Source organism: Neovison vison, chromosome 7 (genome assembly GCF_020171115.1).
Source record: "Neovison vison isolate M4711 chromosome 7, ASM_NN_V1, whole genome shotgun sequence".
NCBI lineage: Eukaryota > Metazoa > Chordata > Mammalia > Carnivora > Mustelidae > Neogale > Neogale vison.
Window position 1 is genome coordinate 97,161,152 of NC_058097.1, and position 17,091 is coordinate 97,178,242.

Here is a 17,091-nt window from a genome sequence, read left to right on the forward strand (position 1 = left end):
TTCCCGTCATCCCTTCCCGGGGGACCTCCCCCCACAGAAGAGCCAGTGGTCATTGGTTCAGTCCCTACCTGGGCTGGTGGCACTGCCCCGCTCCCCGCCCTGCCCCACAGCCTTGAATTGCTTCCCTACCCAGCCTAACATCTCATCTATGCACGATCCAAAGATGTGGATGGAGCAGGGCGACTAAATCAAAAACCATCCTGAAAAACAGTCTGGAGCGTGTGCTCTAGTGAGGAGGAGTAAGTGCAGACCCCCACTTCCCCGCGTCACAGCATATGCACGCACAGGACCGCAAGCCCTGAGGAAAGGCCTCTCCCGTGGGCTCCCCGACCCGAAGCAGACCTCTGTGCCTCTGCTGCCCGCCTCTCTCCTTCCACGTCATGACTTGCAGCGTCCTTCCCCATCACACCTGCTGTTCTTTCTCCCGTGCGCTTGCCTTTCCTACCTACTCACAACGGCTCTCGTGAGCTGCCTTTAATGCGTTTTGAATTAGTTCTCTGAAAACAAGATGGGAAGGTGGAGGAGAGCCTGTGAACTATTTTCAGGTGCCTTAAAGGGTTTCTGTGGGGGAGAGCAGAGGCTGTCCTAGAACCAGTGGACTCAAGTTGCAGGAATAGATTTTGCCTCAGTGGAAGAAGGAAAGAGCTTTGTGACTCCTAGGGATACTGTTGGGAGAGCAAGTTCCAGGAGCTCCTCCTGGGGAGGTGTGTTGAGTAGAGAAGGGGGACTATGTGTGAGGACCGTTGGGTTTTCATGGAGGCTGGATGGCGCCAGTACAACTCCAGTGTGCCTGGTGACCCCGTGTGCTGATCTGTGAAACCGTAGCACTAGAAATTCTCTTTAAACAGACATAGACGTAATCTCATGCTGTTATCCTCCAGAAATATAAAACCATTAGGATTGCTTCTTTGGGAATGCTATGAAGTCTGCCATATGTTACTGTGAAAGTCCCATTCGGATGTACAGTGTACTGCTTTCTGTCACCCTTACAATCTGAGCTACTTGGCTTAGGAGACACATATTTTTGCCTTTGGCTAACTTTTTATTACCTAATTCGTTTGGAAAGTTGTAAACATTTTCAAATTCCCATCTACTTTATTTCTTTACTACAACACAGCTTTCATTCCAGAAATGAATCCTTTCTGTACAAATTGGACAGAAGCATAGCTCCCAAGGCCAGGTTGGAGCCATTGAGGAGGGTGAATCACAATTTAGCGATTGTAGAAGCGTAATAATTAAAGAGGCGTTAGGTGTGCTTAGCAGCTTTGAGTCCGCCCTCTGCCCATCCATCCGGTGGAAGAGAGGCTCTCCAGCTGCCGCCGTGGTGGCCTCCATCGTGAGCAGGGCCGGTCACCACCCAGAGAAGCCGCAGTCCATGCACGTGCATCATAACCTCCTCCTCCACCTTCGTAGCCATCAGGGGAGGAGGAATAGAGTGCGGGTATGAGTGAGGACGAGTACTTCTCTGCAGGGAGGTTCCAAAGCCTGCGAGCCACTGCCGTGGGGTGCCGGTGTGAATACCGGGCAGAGGCTGGTGCATGCCCAGCTCCTCTGGGAATTAGCATGTGTGGGTGTTTCTCTGAATCTGCACTGCCCAGCTGCTGGGCTTCGGGCTTATTGTCTTCCACTGCCGGGCGCCAGAGTGCTTGGGAGGGAAGCCTAGAAAATGCGAGAAGCCCTTTGTCACCAGCCAGGTGGCCAGCTTGTGACAGCAAACATAGCACAGAGCTCTGATAAGGTTGCTTGATGGCCCGTGCTGACCGGAGTCTGTGCCCTCCCGGGTTCTCACCTGTGGCTGGCTGCTGGCAAAGGAACAAGTGTTCCCGGTAAGCGCCGAACGGCGCATGGATCGAGTCGCTCGTGCCGCAGCCCATTGACACGCCCGAGCAGAAGCGCCTGCCGGCAGGTGTGCAACACCACAAGAAAGCAACAGAAAAATTATACAAAGTAGTACCGTGTAGTTGTTACATGTGTTATGTAATGTGCTCCTTATTTATCTTACATATAAGGCTTGTGACTTATATGTATATATATATAGATATACATTTATATATAATAAATAAATATGCATTTATTTATTATTTATTCTTTTCTCTGTTAATAAAAAAAAAATCCACTACGGGCAAGCCAGTGTGCGAGTGATGAGTGTTCCAACACTGGTCTTCACTTTGCTCCTCTGAAACTCCGTGTGAGTTTCTCTTCCAGGAACTTGGTGTCATGTTCTTTTTGTCTGGAATGGTTTCCTTGCTTTCTGTTTCTTCTGGGTTGCCTAGATGACTTATTTATCCCTCAGGTGTGTCAATTTTAAAGGACACTTTCTTTGACCCAGTGGACTGTACTGGGTCCCTGGTACGTGCTTTCAGGCGCTGTGCCCCATAAAACTCACTGTGTGGGTTCTTCTGGGTCATTGCTGGAGTGCACCTTCCCCTTCAGGGTTGGTCCATCTTTCATGTAGCTCAGAAAAGGGAAGATCCCGGTCTGCGCTGGTCGCTGTAGTACTCTGGGTACTCAGCACTGAGACGGACACTGACCAGGTGACCAGGTGACCAGGTGTCTCTTATACAAATGAAAGAATAAATGTTGAATAGGATGTAACTCTTGTCTTCAGAGAGATCAGGTCTGGCTGAGGAGTGGACAGATACGCAAATGTTGTGTGATAGATGCTAGAGGGTAATTACAGTGTTCTTCAGAGGCCCAAAAAGCAGAGGCCGCTCTCTCATGGTGAGTGTCAGGGAAAGCATGCTGGAGGAGCGGAGGTGTGAGCGTCTGTAAGGTGAGTCTTAGGAGACAGCTAGCTAAGTGGGTTAGCAGAACAGCATTCCGTTAGAGAAACAAAATAAAAAACTAGCACATACAGGAGCCCATGTGGGAGACAAAGATTGCTGGGCAAGTTAGGGAAATTCCCAGTGGTTCCTGATGACTAGTGTGGGGATGTGAATTGGGCAAATTGGGGGAGATGAGGATCGGCCCGGAGAAAAGGCTGGATCGAACTTTGCTGAGCTTGTATTTTATTCTAAAGGCTGTGGATAATCCTGGGAGGGCTTAATGCAGAGAAATGACATGTAAGATTTATGATCCTGAAGAATGTATGGAGAATGGATTGCAGAGAGTTTGGAAAGCAGAAAAGTTAATTATGGGGCTGTTGAAATAATTTTAGTCTGTGGATCACGGTGACCTGAACAAAGTGTATGCACACATACACACACTCACATGTTTTTTTTGTTTTGTTTTATTTATTATTTTTTTAAAAGATTTTATTTATTTATTTGACAGAGAGAGATCACAGTAGACAGAGAGGCAGGCAGAGAGAGAGAGAGAGGGAAGCAGGCTCGCCGCCGAGCAGGGAGCCCAACGCGGGACTCGATCCCAGGACCCTGAGATCACAACCCGAGCCGAAGGCAGCAGCTTAACCCACGGAGCCACCCAGGCGCCCCTATTTTATTTTTTTTTTAAAAGATTTTTTATTTGTTTATTTGAGAGAGATGACAAGTAGGCAGAGAGGCAGACAGAGAGAGAGGCGGGGAAGCAGGCTCCCCGCTGAGCAGAGAGCCCGATGCGGGGCTCAATCCCACGACCCTGGGATCGTGACCTGAGCGGAAGGCAGAGGCTTTAACCCACTGAGCCATCCCAGTGCCCCCACACACATTTTTACTAAAATAAAATTGTACTCTAAACATTATTCTGACAGTTTTAATTTAGCTTTGTATCTTACCAACTCAAATACATCTTTATGTCTTTTCCTGTGTTGGTTTGCCACTTTTAATTAAAAGAATGCATGTACTCTCCTAGATTTTCATCTACAATATTTATTGTTTGGTCTTTTACATCTTAACCTTCTAATTGATCTTAAAATTTGATTTTGTTGGTGATGTGAGATGGGATTTAATTTTGTTTTCCACATGGCTGGTGCCATTTATTAGGTAAACGATTCTTTCCCCATTGAATTAAAATGCTGTTTTGTGCTACACTGAAACTTCTCATATATACAGATTTACTTCTGAATTCTGTATTCTGACTCAGTGTCTTTGTTTATTCCTGTGGACATAACAAAGGTAGTTGGAGAGCATTTCATTTATTCTAGTATCTGGTTCCTCACAGGAATCTTTCTATTCAAGCATTTTGCAGCTATTCTAAGCATTTGTTTTTACATATGAATCTTAAAATGATTGTACTGGTTAGAGGCCTTGTTGAGACTATAATAAGAAATGCATTAAATTTATACATTAATTTTGGGAGTATTGGTAGTTTTAGAATAGAAGGTCTTCATATCCTAAAATATGGAACATTTTTCCATTTGTTGGGTTTTGTTTGCTGTGTTAAGATTTTATAGTTTTCTTAATATAAGTTCTATGCCTTTCTCATGAAATATAGGACTTCAGTGTTTTTATTTCTACTTTGAATATTTTCCCATTTCTACTTGTAGATTCTTACTGCTAATACAGAGAAAAGCTATTGATTCTACATTTCATATTCTGCTACTTTACTACAGTTTTAAAATTCTAGTGGTTTTCTTTCTTTAGAAAATGTGTGTTATAAATGTTTTGAGCACCTAAGGGGAGAGGAAAGAAAGCAAGTAAACAAGAGAGAGCCTCCAAATTAGAAGTCTTTTAGTACAGTGTTTTTCATTATCAAAAAAATAATTTTACTCTTCAGTGTTATTATTTATTTACATATCTCCTAGAACTTGCTGGAAACTGCAACATAATATTGGATAATGGTGACAGCAAACACATTGATCTCATCTCTGATTTTAGTTGAAACATTTCTAGTGTTTTACCCTTAAAAGAAGCTTTGCTTCTGATTTTTGGAAAGCAACATTTATTATATTTAAGCGGTTTCTTTATATCCTTACTTTATTAAAAAATTTTTTAAAAAATTTTATTTTTTTCAGTGTTCAAAATTCATTGTTTATGCAGCACACCCAGTGCTCCATGCAATATGTGCCCTCCTGATACCCACCACCAGGCTCACCCCCCGCCACAAACCCTCAGGTTGTCTCAGAGTTTTTTGGACGTTTCAAAAACTACTGATAAAATCATTTTCTCAATTTTTTGAATGTGATAATTTTTGCTGATATATTTTCTGATATAGAACTATCTCTTTTTTTTTTTTTAAGTTTTTTAAAAAGTAATCTCTGCACTCAACATAGGGGTTGAACCCACGACCCCAAGATCGAGAGCTGCATTTTCCCCTGGACTGTGCCTGCGAGGCACACCATACCTTTTCATTTCTGATATAAACAGTATTTGGTCAGAATGTATTTATCTGTAAATTTATAGATTCTATTTGCTACTGCTTCAGCAAAGACTGATAAGAGAAATTGGTTTTAGCATACTACATCAAGTTTTGGCATTAAAATTATGTGGCCTTAATAAAAATAATTGAGTAGTTAAAATTTTTTTCTTTGGCCTGCAAATATTTAAATAAGTTTCTAATTATTTATTTTAAAGACCAGGCAAAACTCAGATTGTCCATTTCTTGGTGAATTTTGGTCATTTATATTTTGCCTTAAAATTATCTATTTAACATTACATTTATATGTTTGATGGCAAAACGTGATTTTTTTGATTTCTCTATTTCTTCTTTGTAAGTACCTATGTCATCTTTCTCATTCCTAATTTAGTATATTTTTTCTCTCAATTTCAACTTTTACCTATAAATTTTTAAAAAACTCAACACAGCTTTCTTAATTTGAAAGCTTTTTTTAAAAAAATTAACATATAGTGTAGTGTTTGTAGCAGGTCTGTGACTCATCAGGCTTACAGGATTCACAGCACTCACCGTAGCACATGCCCTCTGCAGTGTCCATCACCCGGCCACCCTCTCCCTCCCACCTGCCCTCCCCTCCCGCAACCCTCAGTTTGGAAGCTTTTTATTTGCTTTTTGCTGAAAACATTGATGACATAATCTTTGTTTTGAATACAGTTTTTGCTGTCAGGATTTGTATGAAGTAGTCTTTTCATTGATTTCTTAGAAGTTATCATTCCAATTTTGATTTTCTCTTTAATTCAAGAGAGAATTAAATTTCTCTTTAATTCAAGATGATTTTTGGTCATCTTTTTGTTATTTGTAAATATTTATTATTTTTATTACTATTAGAAAATGTGATCTACAAAATATTTACTTAAAATATATTATGGAAATTTTCTGGCCCAGTTTTTGAGGAATTTTTATAATTCTTCATATGCATACAAAGATATATATGCAAGTACATAGAGTAATACATTGTATACCTATACATATGTTTGAATTTTGCTTGTTAATAATTTTAATCTCATTTTTTCCTGTCTTGACTTTATTAGTTTTTGCTTTTTATTGTTAATATGTATTCAATTAATCAATGACTTTGTTTTTTTAATCTCTGATCTTTTTGGTTCTAGAAAAGGCACATTCAAGTTTTCCAGTATAATTTTATTTTTTTAAGTTTATTTATTGTTATAGGTATTTTTATTTACTTTCTCTGTGATTTTGCTTTTTTGTCTATTAGAGCAATGGGGTCCTGAGAGATGTGTGTTAAAGTTCCCCCAAGTAATTGTGTAGAGTTCCTTTATTCTTAATTTTTTAAGTACATAAGTGCTTTACTGAAATATAAATCACATACCTTACAGTTCACCCATTTAAAGTGTATGCTTCAGGGTTTTTAGTATATTCATGAAGTTGTACAACCATCACTAAAGCAACTTGAGAACATAATTATCGCTCCATAAAAACCATGTATACATTAGCAATCAGTTCCTAATTGTTTTTGCTTTGTGTATTTATCTATAGTGTTGATTGGCTTATGCAGGTTTGTATCTCTGAGGTCTTTATAAATTGTGATTTTGTTATATAATGTCTCTCTTCATCCTGATTCACATTTTTAACTTTAACTCTACCTTGTTTGATATTAATACTGCTCCTCGCTTGTAGTTTCTTGGAATTCTTTGCCTACTGCCCACCTTTTATTTTTTAAATTGCTTCCCTTAAGTGGCACTCCTATGGGAGAAGTGAGATTTCCTGCCCCTGGATGGGAGGATTTGTTTACATTTACATAAGTATGTAATTTACTTGATTTTCTTTCTTCTATCTTGATTTCTGATTATTTATTTTACATCTTTTTCTGTTATTTTTTCCCTCCATTGATGAAGCTGAATCAACATATGTATATTTTTTTTACCTTCATAATTTGAAAGTTTGCCTCTGCTTTCCCATTATTGGTTATCTTCCTTCTGCAGTTATTCAAATTAGACCCACATGTTTTCTCATTATTTTAAAACAATTTATTACTTATTTTCCTCCTAAGACTATATTTTGTCTCTACTCACCCAAATGCCATTGAGAAGAGACTTTCAGAATGCTCGTACTTCCTTCCTTTCAACTACCTCCTCTTTTTCCCTCCAGCTTCCCAGCCCCGGGAGTTTACTGAGATGGTTTAGTTCCAGAGTATAGATAAAATGTACCCAACAGGAGTCAGTAGTTTCTCTTTCCCTCTGTTTCAGTATCTTTTATTTAACATTCATATTATAAATTTAAAGATAATCTGTCAGTGTCCTCTGTGTGTGTGTGTGTGTGTGTGTGTGTGTAGTACATTTATCAATCCATCCTGATGGAAACTACTGCCTTTGCATCTGTAGATTCAGGGTTTTCTACAGTTCAGGGGGACATTATCTCTATTTTTGGTTTAGTTACATTTCTTCCTCCATCAGTTTCTTTTCCTCATTCTAGATCACACTATTTAGACGTGGTACTTTTCACGAGTTGTCCTACTAAATCTGTGTATAGTCAACAGAGAGATCACAGACAAATACATATAATACAAGGGAATATGTACTATTTTGTATATGCTTTGTTTTTTGAAAGGAAAGAGTAGCAACTAATAATACTGGAATGTAATTTTATGATCTGCTTTTTTTAAAAACTTAGATTAATTACACAACTTATGTATTAAAAATTTCCAAGCATGTAACATTCAATACCCAATTATCTCTTATTTCATCATTTCCATATGATGTTCTAATTTTTAGATTTGGTTTCTGGGTGAAAAACATATTCAGTTTGGCTTCATCTGCATTGTGTGATGTTTTCCACTATTAAAATTTATATGCTATGCATATTTTAAAGCCTATCTTCGCATATTCTCAAAATTAAAAACTTGAGACTTAACCATCATAAATATTTTTGTCCCTAAAGTACTTAATATGCGTCTGATAATGCCTCTTCCTTTGGGTATTCAAGGATTAATGTAAAATCTGTTAGAGGCTCCCCTGTTGTAATTCTTAGCAAATTCTTTAATAGCTCAAAGATATTAAAACCCTGTTTTTTAAGAATCCTAGTATATGTCCTGTTTTCTTTAAGTATATCATAAACTTTAAAACCATTAACTAATTTTAGTTCACTTAGACTTAAAAACAAATACGTAACATAAGTTGTATTCTTTTTTGGAGGGGGACAGAGATGTCACAGAGTCATCAAGAGGAGAATGACATGTCTCCAAAATAGTAGGAAAGGATTGTTTAACTCTTCATAGATTGAGACCAAAATTGGTAGGATTATTCCTTGCATTATTATCCTAGCACTTTTACTTCCTTAAGGACAGAGTACTCTGAAACTACAGAGGTTTGATATCACTCCAACAGAGATTCAAATGAAACTGTATTGATAGATCAGATTAAGAACAGTTTTCTTAAAATTAGAATTTGGGTGCTAGGATTTGTTGAGAGCCTTTCTCCTTTGTTATTGTTTAGATCTATATGTATAATATTGACTGTTAAATATCCTCTGGGTGGAGATCAGCTTCAGTCATTTCTTTGTAGATCGGCATGGCATTTGAATAATACTTTTATAGAAGTGTCCTCAAACTAGCTGACAAAAACCTTAGGGGCTAGCTAGATAAAAAAGTTGTTTCTGGACAAGTGCCATATGCTATCACTTACGTATGTGAAATCTAAAAAGGCCAGACTCAGAGAATGGTGGTCACCAGGGATTGGGAGATAGAGGAATTGGGGAGATGTCAGTCAAAGGGTACAAACTTCCAGTTAGAACATGAGTAGGTTTTTGGGGACTGATTGTACAACTTTGTGATTATTGTTAACAGTAATGTATTACATACTTGAATGTCATTAAAAGAGTGGATCATAAATGTTCTCACTACAAAAAAAAAGGGAATTAAGTGACCTGATGAAGGTGTTAGCTAACACAACAAGGGTAATCATTTTGCAACATAAATGTATCCAAAGAACACACAAAGTTACACAGTGTTATGTGTCAGTTATAGCTGAGTAGAGGTGAAAAAAATTGTTTCTCTAAAAAGATAATTATCTCCTTAATATGTAGTGAAATCTCTTTATAAAGTTTGGACTTGAGATGTAGTTGTGCTTCAGTTACATTATTTAGATATTAGGTTGATGAGGCCTAAATAATTAAAAAAAATTATGGGGTGTCTGCCAGTCACAGAAGCGTGTAATTGGCAGGCATATCCCATACTTGGTTGAACTTTATGCTGCTTAAGGATACCCCTGTTGCTTTGGTGTTTCTCTGTGTTAGTGGAGACCAGTGTCCTTGTTGGGTGATAAGGATCTGGACTTAAAAACCTTCCTTTATTGATAGAGCTTCCGCTGAAGGAGCCAAGACCCTAGCCCGTGCTGTATCTTCGGTACCTTCTCTTGCTATTTACTTGGTTCTCAATGAAAGCACCATTTTCCAAGTCTAGAGGTAGATTTATTATAGTTTTACAAAGTAAGTAATTTTAGTATCCTAGCAATATTAATTCACATTCTGAATACTATTTCTTTACCTGCCACCCACTCCTTAACCCCTTACACCCTGTATTCTGCCCTTTTCCCTCCACTGTTATTGCTGTCCAAGGTCCCCAAAGTGCTGACCCATCCAATTTACAGTTTTCTGTCCTTACCTTACTTGACATTGCTGTGGCATTTGATGACTGTTGACTCTTCCTCGTAACTCTTCTCTTGACTTCATTGATGCATTAGTTCATTCAACATCTAGGTAATATTCATTGAGCACTTACTAAAGGTCACGCAGAATGCTGGGCATTGATCATACAATGTTGAGCAAGACATGCATTTCCCACCTTCCACCCAGAGGTTTTTCTCTTTCGACACTGCGCTTATTTCACAAGATGTAGTATTAGACATACTTCACCTTGAGACCAACTTGGGCACCTTGAGAGAACTTGGGAAAAAAATCTCTTAACATTTTTCACATGTAAAATGAGGACAATCAAAAATACCTACCTGATAAGAATTTTTTAAGGTGTAAAGAGATCTTTGAAAATGTTCGGGACATCGCTTAACACTCCTTTCACCAGGACTTCTCTAATTCCTATAATTTTTTAAAGACCTTGTAGCCTCCCTCTGGGGGTGTCTTTGATTCTGGTCTTGGCTCCCTTCAGTCCAGCCTCTACATTCTCATGAGGTAACAGCTCATCCTCTTACTCCTGTTCCCTGGATGTTACCCACTTACTGTTTGCCCTTCCCTGATCACGCCGGGCTCTTCCATTTCTCTCGCTCATCTGTATTCCATTAGTGTCCATCCATTAATGTGATTGTTCCTTCATTACTGGGTTTTTGAACACCTGCTTTTTCTTCCAGTCTCCGTCAGACATTATCTCTCACAGGAGAGAGTCAGACATTCTTGTCTGCATACTTTCATAGTATTCCCATGTGCTTCTGTTACAGCCTAACCCCACTGTGACTTAATTATCTGCAGAGTCTCATATCAGAAAAGAATGTGTCTAGTCATCTAGGTATCCTTAAACGTGACACATTGGAGCTTTAAAAGTTTGATTAAAATTTCAAACGAACACTGAGGGGCAAGCTTAGTTTCTATGAATGAAGTCTTAGTGTCTGTGTGCCAGACATTATGTTAGTGATGGGTATGCAGACAGAAAGGGGATGATGTCCTTGTCCTTAAGATGTGCACAGTGTGAAGTCAGACAGAGAGCAGATGAGGGACAAAAGATTCATATCATCAGTGAATAGATTATTTCCAGCTAAAGGATGTCATGTTCAGGCTTTTCATTTTTCTAAAGAGGTGGTAATTTATAATTCCAACTTCTAACTTACTTGTTCTTGAAAGCAGTTTTTTTGGTAAGTTTTGCCCCTAGAGGAATATATTCTTATAGACCCAAATGTCAGGCTGTCATAGCATTTTCTGGTGGGAGACGATGAGCATTGTCTATATGTGTCAAGTGAGTTACTGTAAGGAGGGTATTTGCAAGGTTTGAAATGTAAGTTCTGGCTATTGATTTATAGCATGTTTACAAGAATAACAGTGATCGTGTGTTAGATTTCCATGTTTCCAACTGGAAGAAGTTTTTTCTTCTTTTATGGTCTTGTTCAGTTCCATAATAATTGTGAGAACAAAATTCTTTGTTAGTTAATCCAGGATTGTGATTTTATAGAATCGCCATGTATAGGATTTGAGTGTAATATTCAATATATTTCAGCTTCTCTTTATTGATTCAAGTCTCTCTAGCATCCTCCTAGGTCTTGGCGTCATCACTGAAGAATTAACAACCTGTATGGAAGTGCTTTGTAAGACAGTGAGGATTTCTAGCTGGTGGAATGCTGTACTCAGAGTAGTTTTTACTTTGTGCCCCTGGTGGATTTACTTGTTATTTTCTGGATGATTTGGGGGGATTCTGGCATTGGAGATAGAACATAAGCTTACTGTATTATGTTTATATATACATGTTCTTTAATAACTCTGAGGACATTTTCAGTGTTATGAAAAAAGCAAGTTAGAAGAAATTCTCTTTTCCTTTTCCCTGAATCCTTTTAAGATCGGACTCTTCAAAGAATAGAAGCAATCCATGAAATATTTTTAGTGGCACATTGGATTCTGTAGTTCATCAAGTATAGTCGGCTTAGAGGAATTTTTATTTGTTTGGAATTTAGTCTTAATTAGACTTTTGTAAGGAAAAAACTTAATAGCAACCAAGAACATAGTCTTTGAAGAGTTATCCATTTAATTTGTATTAGAACTTTTAAGTTATGCAGTGATGGTGATACCAGGATTTGGCATAGGAAGATACTTTTGGAAGGAATTTTCAGACAGTCATCAAACCAAGAGAGCATGGTTTTAGAAGCCTAGAGAGAAGGGTGACTTAGGACGATGAGATGATCAGTAGAGTCAAAAGACAAACAACAAACATGGTAAACTAAGGTAGGGATTGGACAGCATATATTGGCTGAAGCATTTATAAAAGTAGATTCATCAGAGCAGTTGGAACAGAAGCCAGATTGCAGTGAGAGTCAACCACCTGGCTTTTTTCCTTCTACACTGGAGGACTGGACAGAAGAACCCTATTATTATCAGTCTGGGCTGGCATTACTGTTAGGGAACTCAGCACAGCTGAAGGGCAGTCTTGTCTCAAGACCATGTAGGATGTGTGGTCGTATTTTTATCCCAATGGGTAACTTTCTCAGCTGGACTTGCATGTCAGATCTATGAAACCAAAATTTAATGTGAAATTCTTCTTAATAAAAGATCTCTTTCATACTTAGATTTTCTACTGCTTTCGTTTCACATTGCTTTTCAGGACTTTTTTGTCAAACTGACTTCTTCACTTGGCTTTCACAATGTTTATACTCTGTAGTACTCTCTCAAAAAATATTTGATGTGTTTGACTATTTTTTAAGGGTTATTGTTGACTGATTTGTCCCCCATTTCTGTGGGGAGAACCCCTAGAAATGACAAAGTAGGAACAGCAAACCAAGCCATAGGCAACCCAGACTGCTCTGCACTTGAACAGGACACTAGCAAGGTGACCTCTGTCTTTTTCCAATCCTGCCCTAGCTTCAGGACCTCCTCATAAGATGCAGTAGACGAGGCAAGAAAATATGAATATGTGAACTTAGATGTATTGATTTCAGCCAACGTCCGAGGAGAAGCCGTAGCATGACTCCATGTGGAGGATTCCTTTGCCTACACAGTCAACTCTCGTATATGTGCTGTAGACTTCCTCTTCGGGCCATAAATTCCCTCCATCTTTTTTCCTCAGATCATCTTTAAGGGTGGATCACATGTGACTGGTTCTAATTTCTGCATGATGCATTGTGTGTGTGTGTTTTGTTATAATTCCATTGCTACAACATAGAATTCCTTTGGCCATGATATGTGGAAGTATGAACTGAGAAAACAAAAGCTCTTAACTCTTCCTGGGGAGATTACCGCTCTCCTCTTGGCTGCTCTCACTTTTGTGGGTAGAAGAATGCAACTCAGCCCACAGGCCTGCCATTTTTAGTTCCTTGTTGGGTCTCTCTCACCGGGGCCCGACTTAATTCCTTCTCTTGACACTGGACAATCTGACGCCCTTCCCCACTCAGGTACCCTAAGTTCCTTCTCTGAATGATCTATTCTACTTAACAAATGAACTTTGATAAGCAAGATAGTAATAGCGCATGGGCACAATAGAGAAACAGTGCTCTAGTTGCTTCTGAAAAGTGCTTTAACGAAGACAGAGATCGTTCAGATGGTCTTATTCATGCCAGTTATAGCAAATGCTTCATGGTGTTGGGAAGAAGAGTGAGCGGCTCTAGGAGCAACGTGTGGACAGTTTGCGCTGTAGGGCGGAGGGGAGGGACGCGTGAGTCGGCAGAGCACAGAGGGTTTCTAGAGCAGCAAAACTACTTTGTCTGATGCACTCGTGGTAGACACGGATCATGACACATTTGTCTAAACCCAAGGGTGTGCACCACCACGAGTCAACCCTAATGTAGACTCTGGACTCTGGGAGACGATACTGTGTCACTGTAGGTTCACGGATGGTAATAAAGGTACCACAGGGGCCCAGGACCAATAGCGGGGGGAGGGGGAAGTTGTGTGTTTGTGTGGAGAGGGTTCTCTGGAAAATATCCATACTTTTTTGTTCAGATTTGCTGTGAATCCATATCTGCTCTAAAAAGATGAGACTATTGAAAAATGAACAAAAAGACTCCGAAGTTTATGCTCCTTTACATCTTAGAAGCCTCCAGAAGATGAATTGAAATTTACTTTCTCTGATTCAAACTGAAGTCATCTCTTTGGGAATCTGTAGGCCCAAGGGCAATACTTCTCACTCGTTATCTCCTTTGATAGGCATTAAAAAAGCTATAAATTCGATAGTTCTCTTCGACTTCCCTAACATTGCCTTCCTGTTTACCTCCAGGTTTGAAGTTTGAGGAAATCCAAGAGAGATTTGGCGAGGAGTTCTTCACTGTATGCTTCGATGAGAATGAGCGAGTCCTTCGAGCTGTGGGCGGCACCTTGCAGGATTTCTTTAACGGCTTTGACGCCTTGTTGGAACACATTAGAACTTCTTTTGGAAAACAGGCCACGCTGGAGTCGCCGTCGTTCCTGTGCAGGGAGCTCCCCGACAGTGCCCTGATGCTGCACTATTTCCACCCCCACCACACCGTGGGGTTCGCGATGCTGGGGATGATCAAGGCCGCAGCCAAGAAGATCTACCGGCTGGACGTGGCTGTGGAGCGGGTGGCCGCTGAGAAGCTGGGCTCGGACGCTTCGACCCCCGGCAACTGCAGCTGTCTTACCTTCCTTATCAAAGAACGGGAAAACACCAACGTCCCGAAGAACCTTCCCCAGGGTTCCTCCCACGTGCCTGCGGACCTCAGAATCAGCATCAGCACCTTCTGCAGAGCTTTCCCCTTCCACCTGATGTTTGACCCACACATGTCCGTCCTCCAGCTGGGGGAAGGCCTGCGGAAACAGCTGCGGTGCGACACTCATAAAATGCTCCAGTTCCAGGACTGCTTCGAGATCGTGTCCCCGCGGGTGCAGGCCGCCTTCGACAGGGTCCTGCTGCGCCTGTCCACCCCCTTCGTGATCAGGACCAAGCCCGAGGCTTGTGGCACTGAGAACAAAGATAAGGTAAGTGGCCACGGGCTGGAGCTGGGTGACGGGAGCTGGAAGAGCGCGTAATTATTCCAGTAAATTACGCGCTGGCTGGCTGTCCTGCTAATTATTTAGGCAAGAGAGCTTAAAGTGCCATTTCGGAAGTCACTAGTGGCTGGATATATGTAAAAAGGTTTGGCCTCCTTCCCAGCCATTTTGCATAGTGTCTGCCTCTTCCATTAATTTATTTCTGCATATAAAAAGAAGACACTTATTAATGCCAGCCATAGTAATTTCAGAAATGATAGGACTCCCTAAAAACCTGGTACTGTAAGCCCATGACTAGTTCACCGATTTTGAAGTCAACCTAAAAAGACAGATGGTAAAACCAAATCCCACATCCTGGGTCCTGCTTGTCTTCTCCTAAAAGAAATGGGGGTGAAAAGCTAGCTCCACTTCGAATGTGCTCTGCTTGAAATTTCATAATCGCGGAACATCTGGTTTATATCCTATTTTTGGCTCAGTTTGCCAAAGAATGGATTTTCTAAAAGTTGGGAAACTAAGGGATGATCTCACGGCTTCTTTTCTAAGTAGAGTTTTGTATTGAAACAGAGACTCCTTCCTTTAGAACATGACTGCTATGTGGAGAACACAGTGACCACTAAATTATTGTGAATTTCTTGGAAGCCCCTTTTTGGAAAGTCTGGGTTATAAATTATAAAGAAATGAAAAGCTAAAAGGTGAATCTTAAATCCGTTTACACAGATGTGTTCCCTCAGGTGAATTTTTTTTTAAGGAGAAGTCAGCATTAAAATAATGAAATGTAAAGAAAAGTTAATCATTACTCTTTGAAATACAATAGTAAACAATAAAGATGCTACTGTTCTGGAGTAGACGCATGCATGTATGTGAGTTCAGCTTCCCGTGGAGCCGGTCAGTATTTTGTATTGAGGACAGTAAAGCTCCTGTAGGTGATTCAGCTTCTTCCCAAGCATTCTGGGGGAAACCGTTGGCTTTTGGAAATGAACAGGCTGGTTTAGGCTAAAAGGGAGAGTTGTAGAGATGATTAAAATGAATATTAAAGTGAATGAATGAAAAATCCCATTTTCCGGAACACCTGCCGTCAGAAGTAAACAAGGGAAAAGCCTCCTGGAAGCAGACCCAAGACATTTCTGAGGATTTTATATAGCATTCATGTTACAACTGATTTTTATCATTTTGAAATTAGTGGAAAATTTTTCAACAAAATGCTTGCAAGCTAGGGAACAATGCCCATTTCTTCAGGGTGACCGGGTCCTGTGATTTCTCATTTTTCATCATTTATGTTCAGTGATTTCAGAACACCTGCAGTTAAACCTGAAATTCCAGCTAGGCACATTTGGATATTTTAGTCTGAATGAATTGTTATTTTTTTCTATGTGATGACACAAGTTTTAAATCACATGTGCATATTTTTCTATACATTTACATGTTCAGCAATTGCTATCCACTTTTGAAGCTGTTTAGAAAAGAGGAAAGCTGTTAAGTGTGTGTTTTTGCCCATAGTTGCAGTTGATTTAGAAGGGGAACTATTCTATCTTTATAATTTAGAGAATATTAAAGCTGTCTGTTCTGTTTTACAGAAGTGAAGTGTTTGGTTAGAAGGGTTTGAGCAGTTTTGGCCTTTGAAGTCAAAGTTAATATTTTCGAAAATGTGCCCAAGGTGGATGGTATTATTACCCATGTTAATTGCTCTGTATATTTTATAGAGTTGAGAAAAATTAATTCAGTTTAAAGGGATGGTTTCAGATTTTCCCCCCTATATTTCATCTAGCTTGTATTTCTGTTTAATTTGTATACCAGGGTAAGGGATCGGCATCGTAAAATGATGACTCAAATGTCAAGGCCCCTGCCAGTTCTGATAATAAGGCACAGTTCTTCTCATTGAGAAGGTGCAGTTATAACTTAAACATGGCTACGGCAGTTTAAAAAGAAAGCGGTAGGCTGGGGTTTTAGTTAGATGAAGGCGGCAGTCCTCTCATCCCTGTGTTTCCATTTCTGTCCAGTCTCCTGGCTTCGCCACGTGGGACATTTGGGAAGCCGTTGTTGGCCCAGACTGAAGCTGTGGTCCATAAAGTTAGGGCACGGAGTCTTAGCCAGATGAGAAACATTTTTGAATTACTGTTTCCAAATCCCAGATTTGCATTTTCTGAACACATGGAGAGAGGAAAGAGAATCAAGGTTAAAAGTTACAGATCTGTTGATAAGTTTGACCTTGAC

At 39.8% G+C, this 17,091-nt stretch overlaps 1 protein-coding gene and 1 non-coding gene across 3 annotated transcripts in view; one reads left to right on the forward strand and one right to left on the reverse strand.

Moving 5' to 3' along the window:
• Window positions 1-17,091, forward strand: part of GUCY1A2 (guanylate cyclase 1 soluble subunit alpha 2) — a 308,917-nt gene that overhangs the window by 66,007 nt on the left and 225,819 nt on the right. For both annotated transcript variants that reach the window (XM_044257727.1, XM_044257728.1), the window contains exon 4: window positions 14,150-14,868. In XM_044257727.1, coding sequence (XP_044113662.1) covers window positions 14,150-14,868 — 719 coding nt within the window. The remainder of the gene's footprint in view (window positions 1-14,149; window positions 14,869-17,091) is intronic.
• Window positions 7,862-7,983, reverse strand: LOC122914914. The gene has a single exon (XR_006385975.1).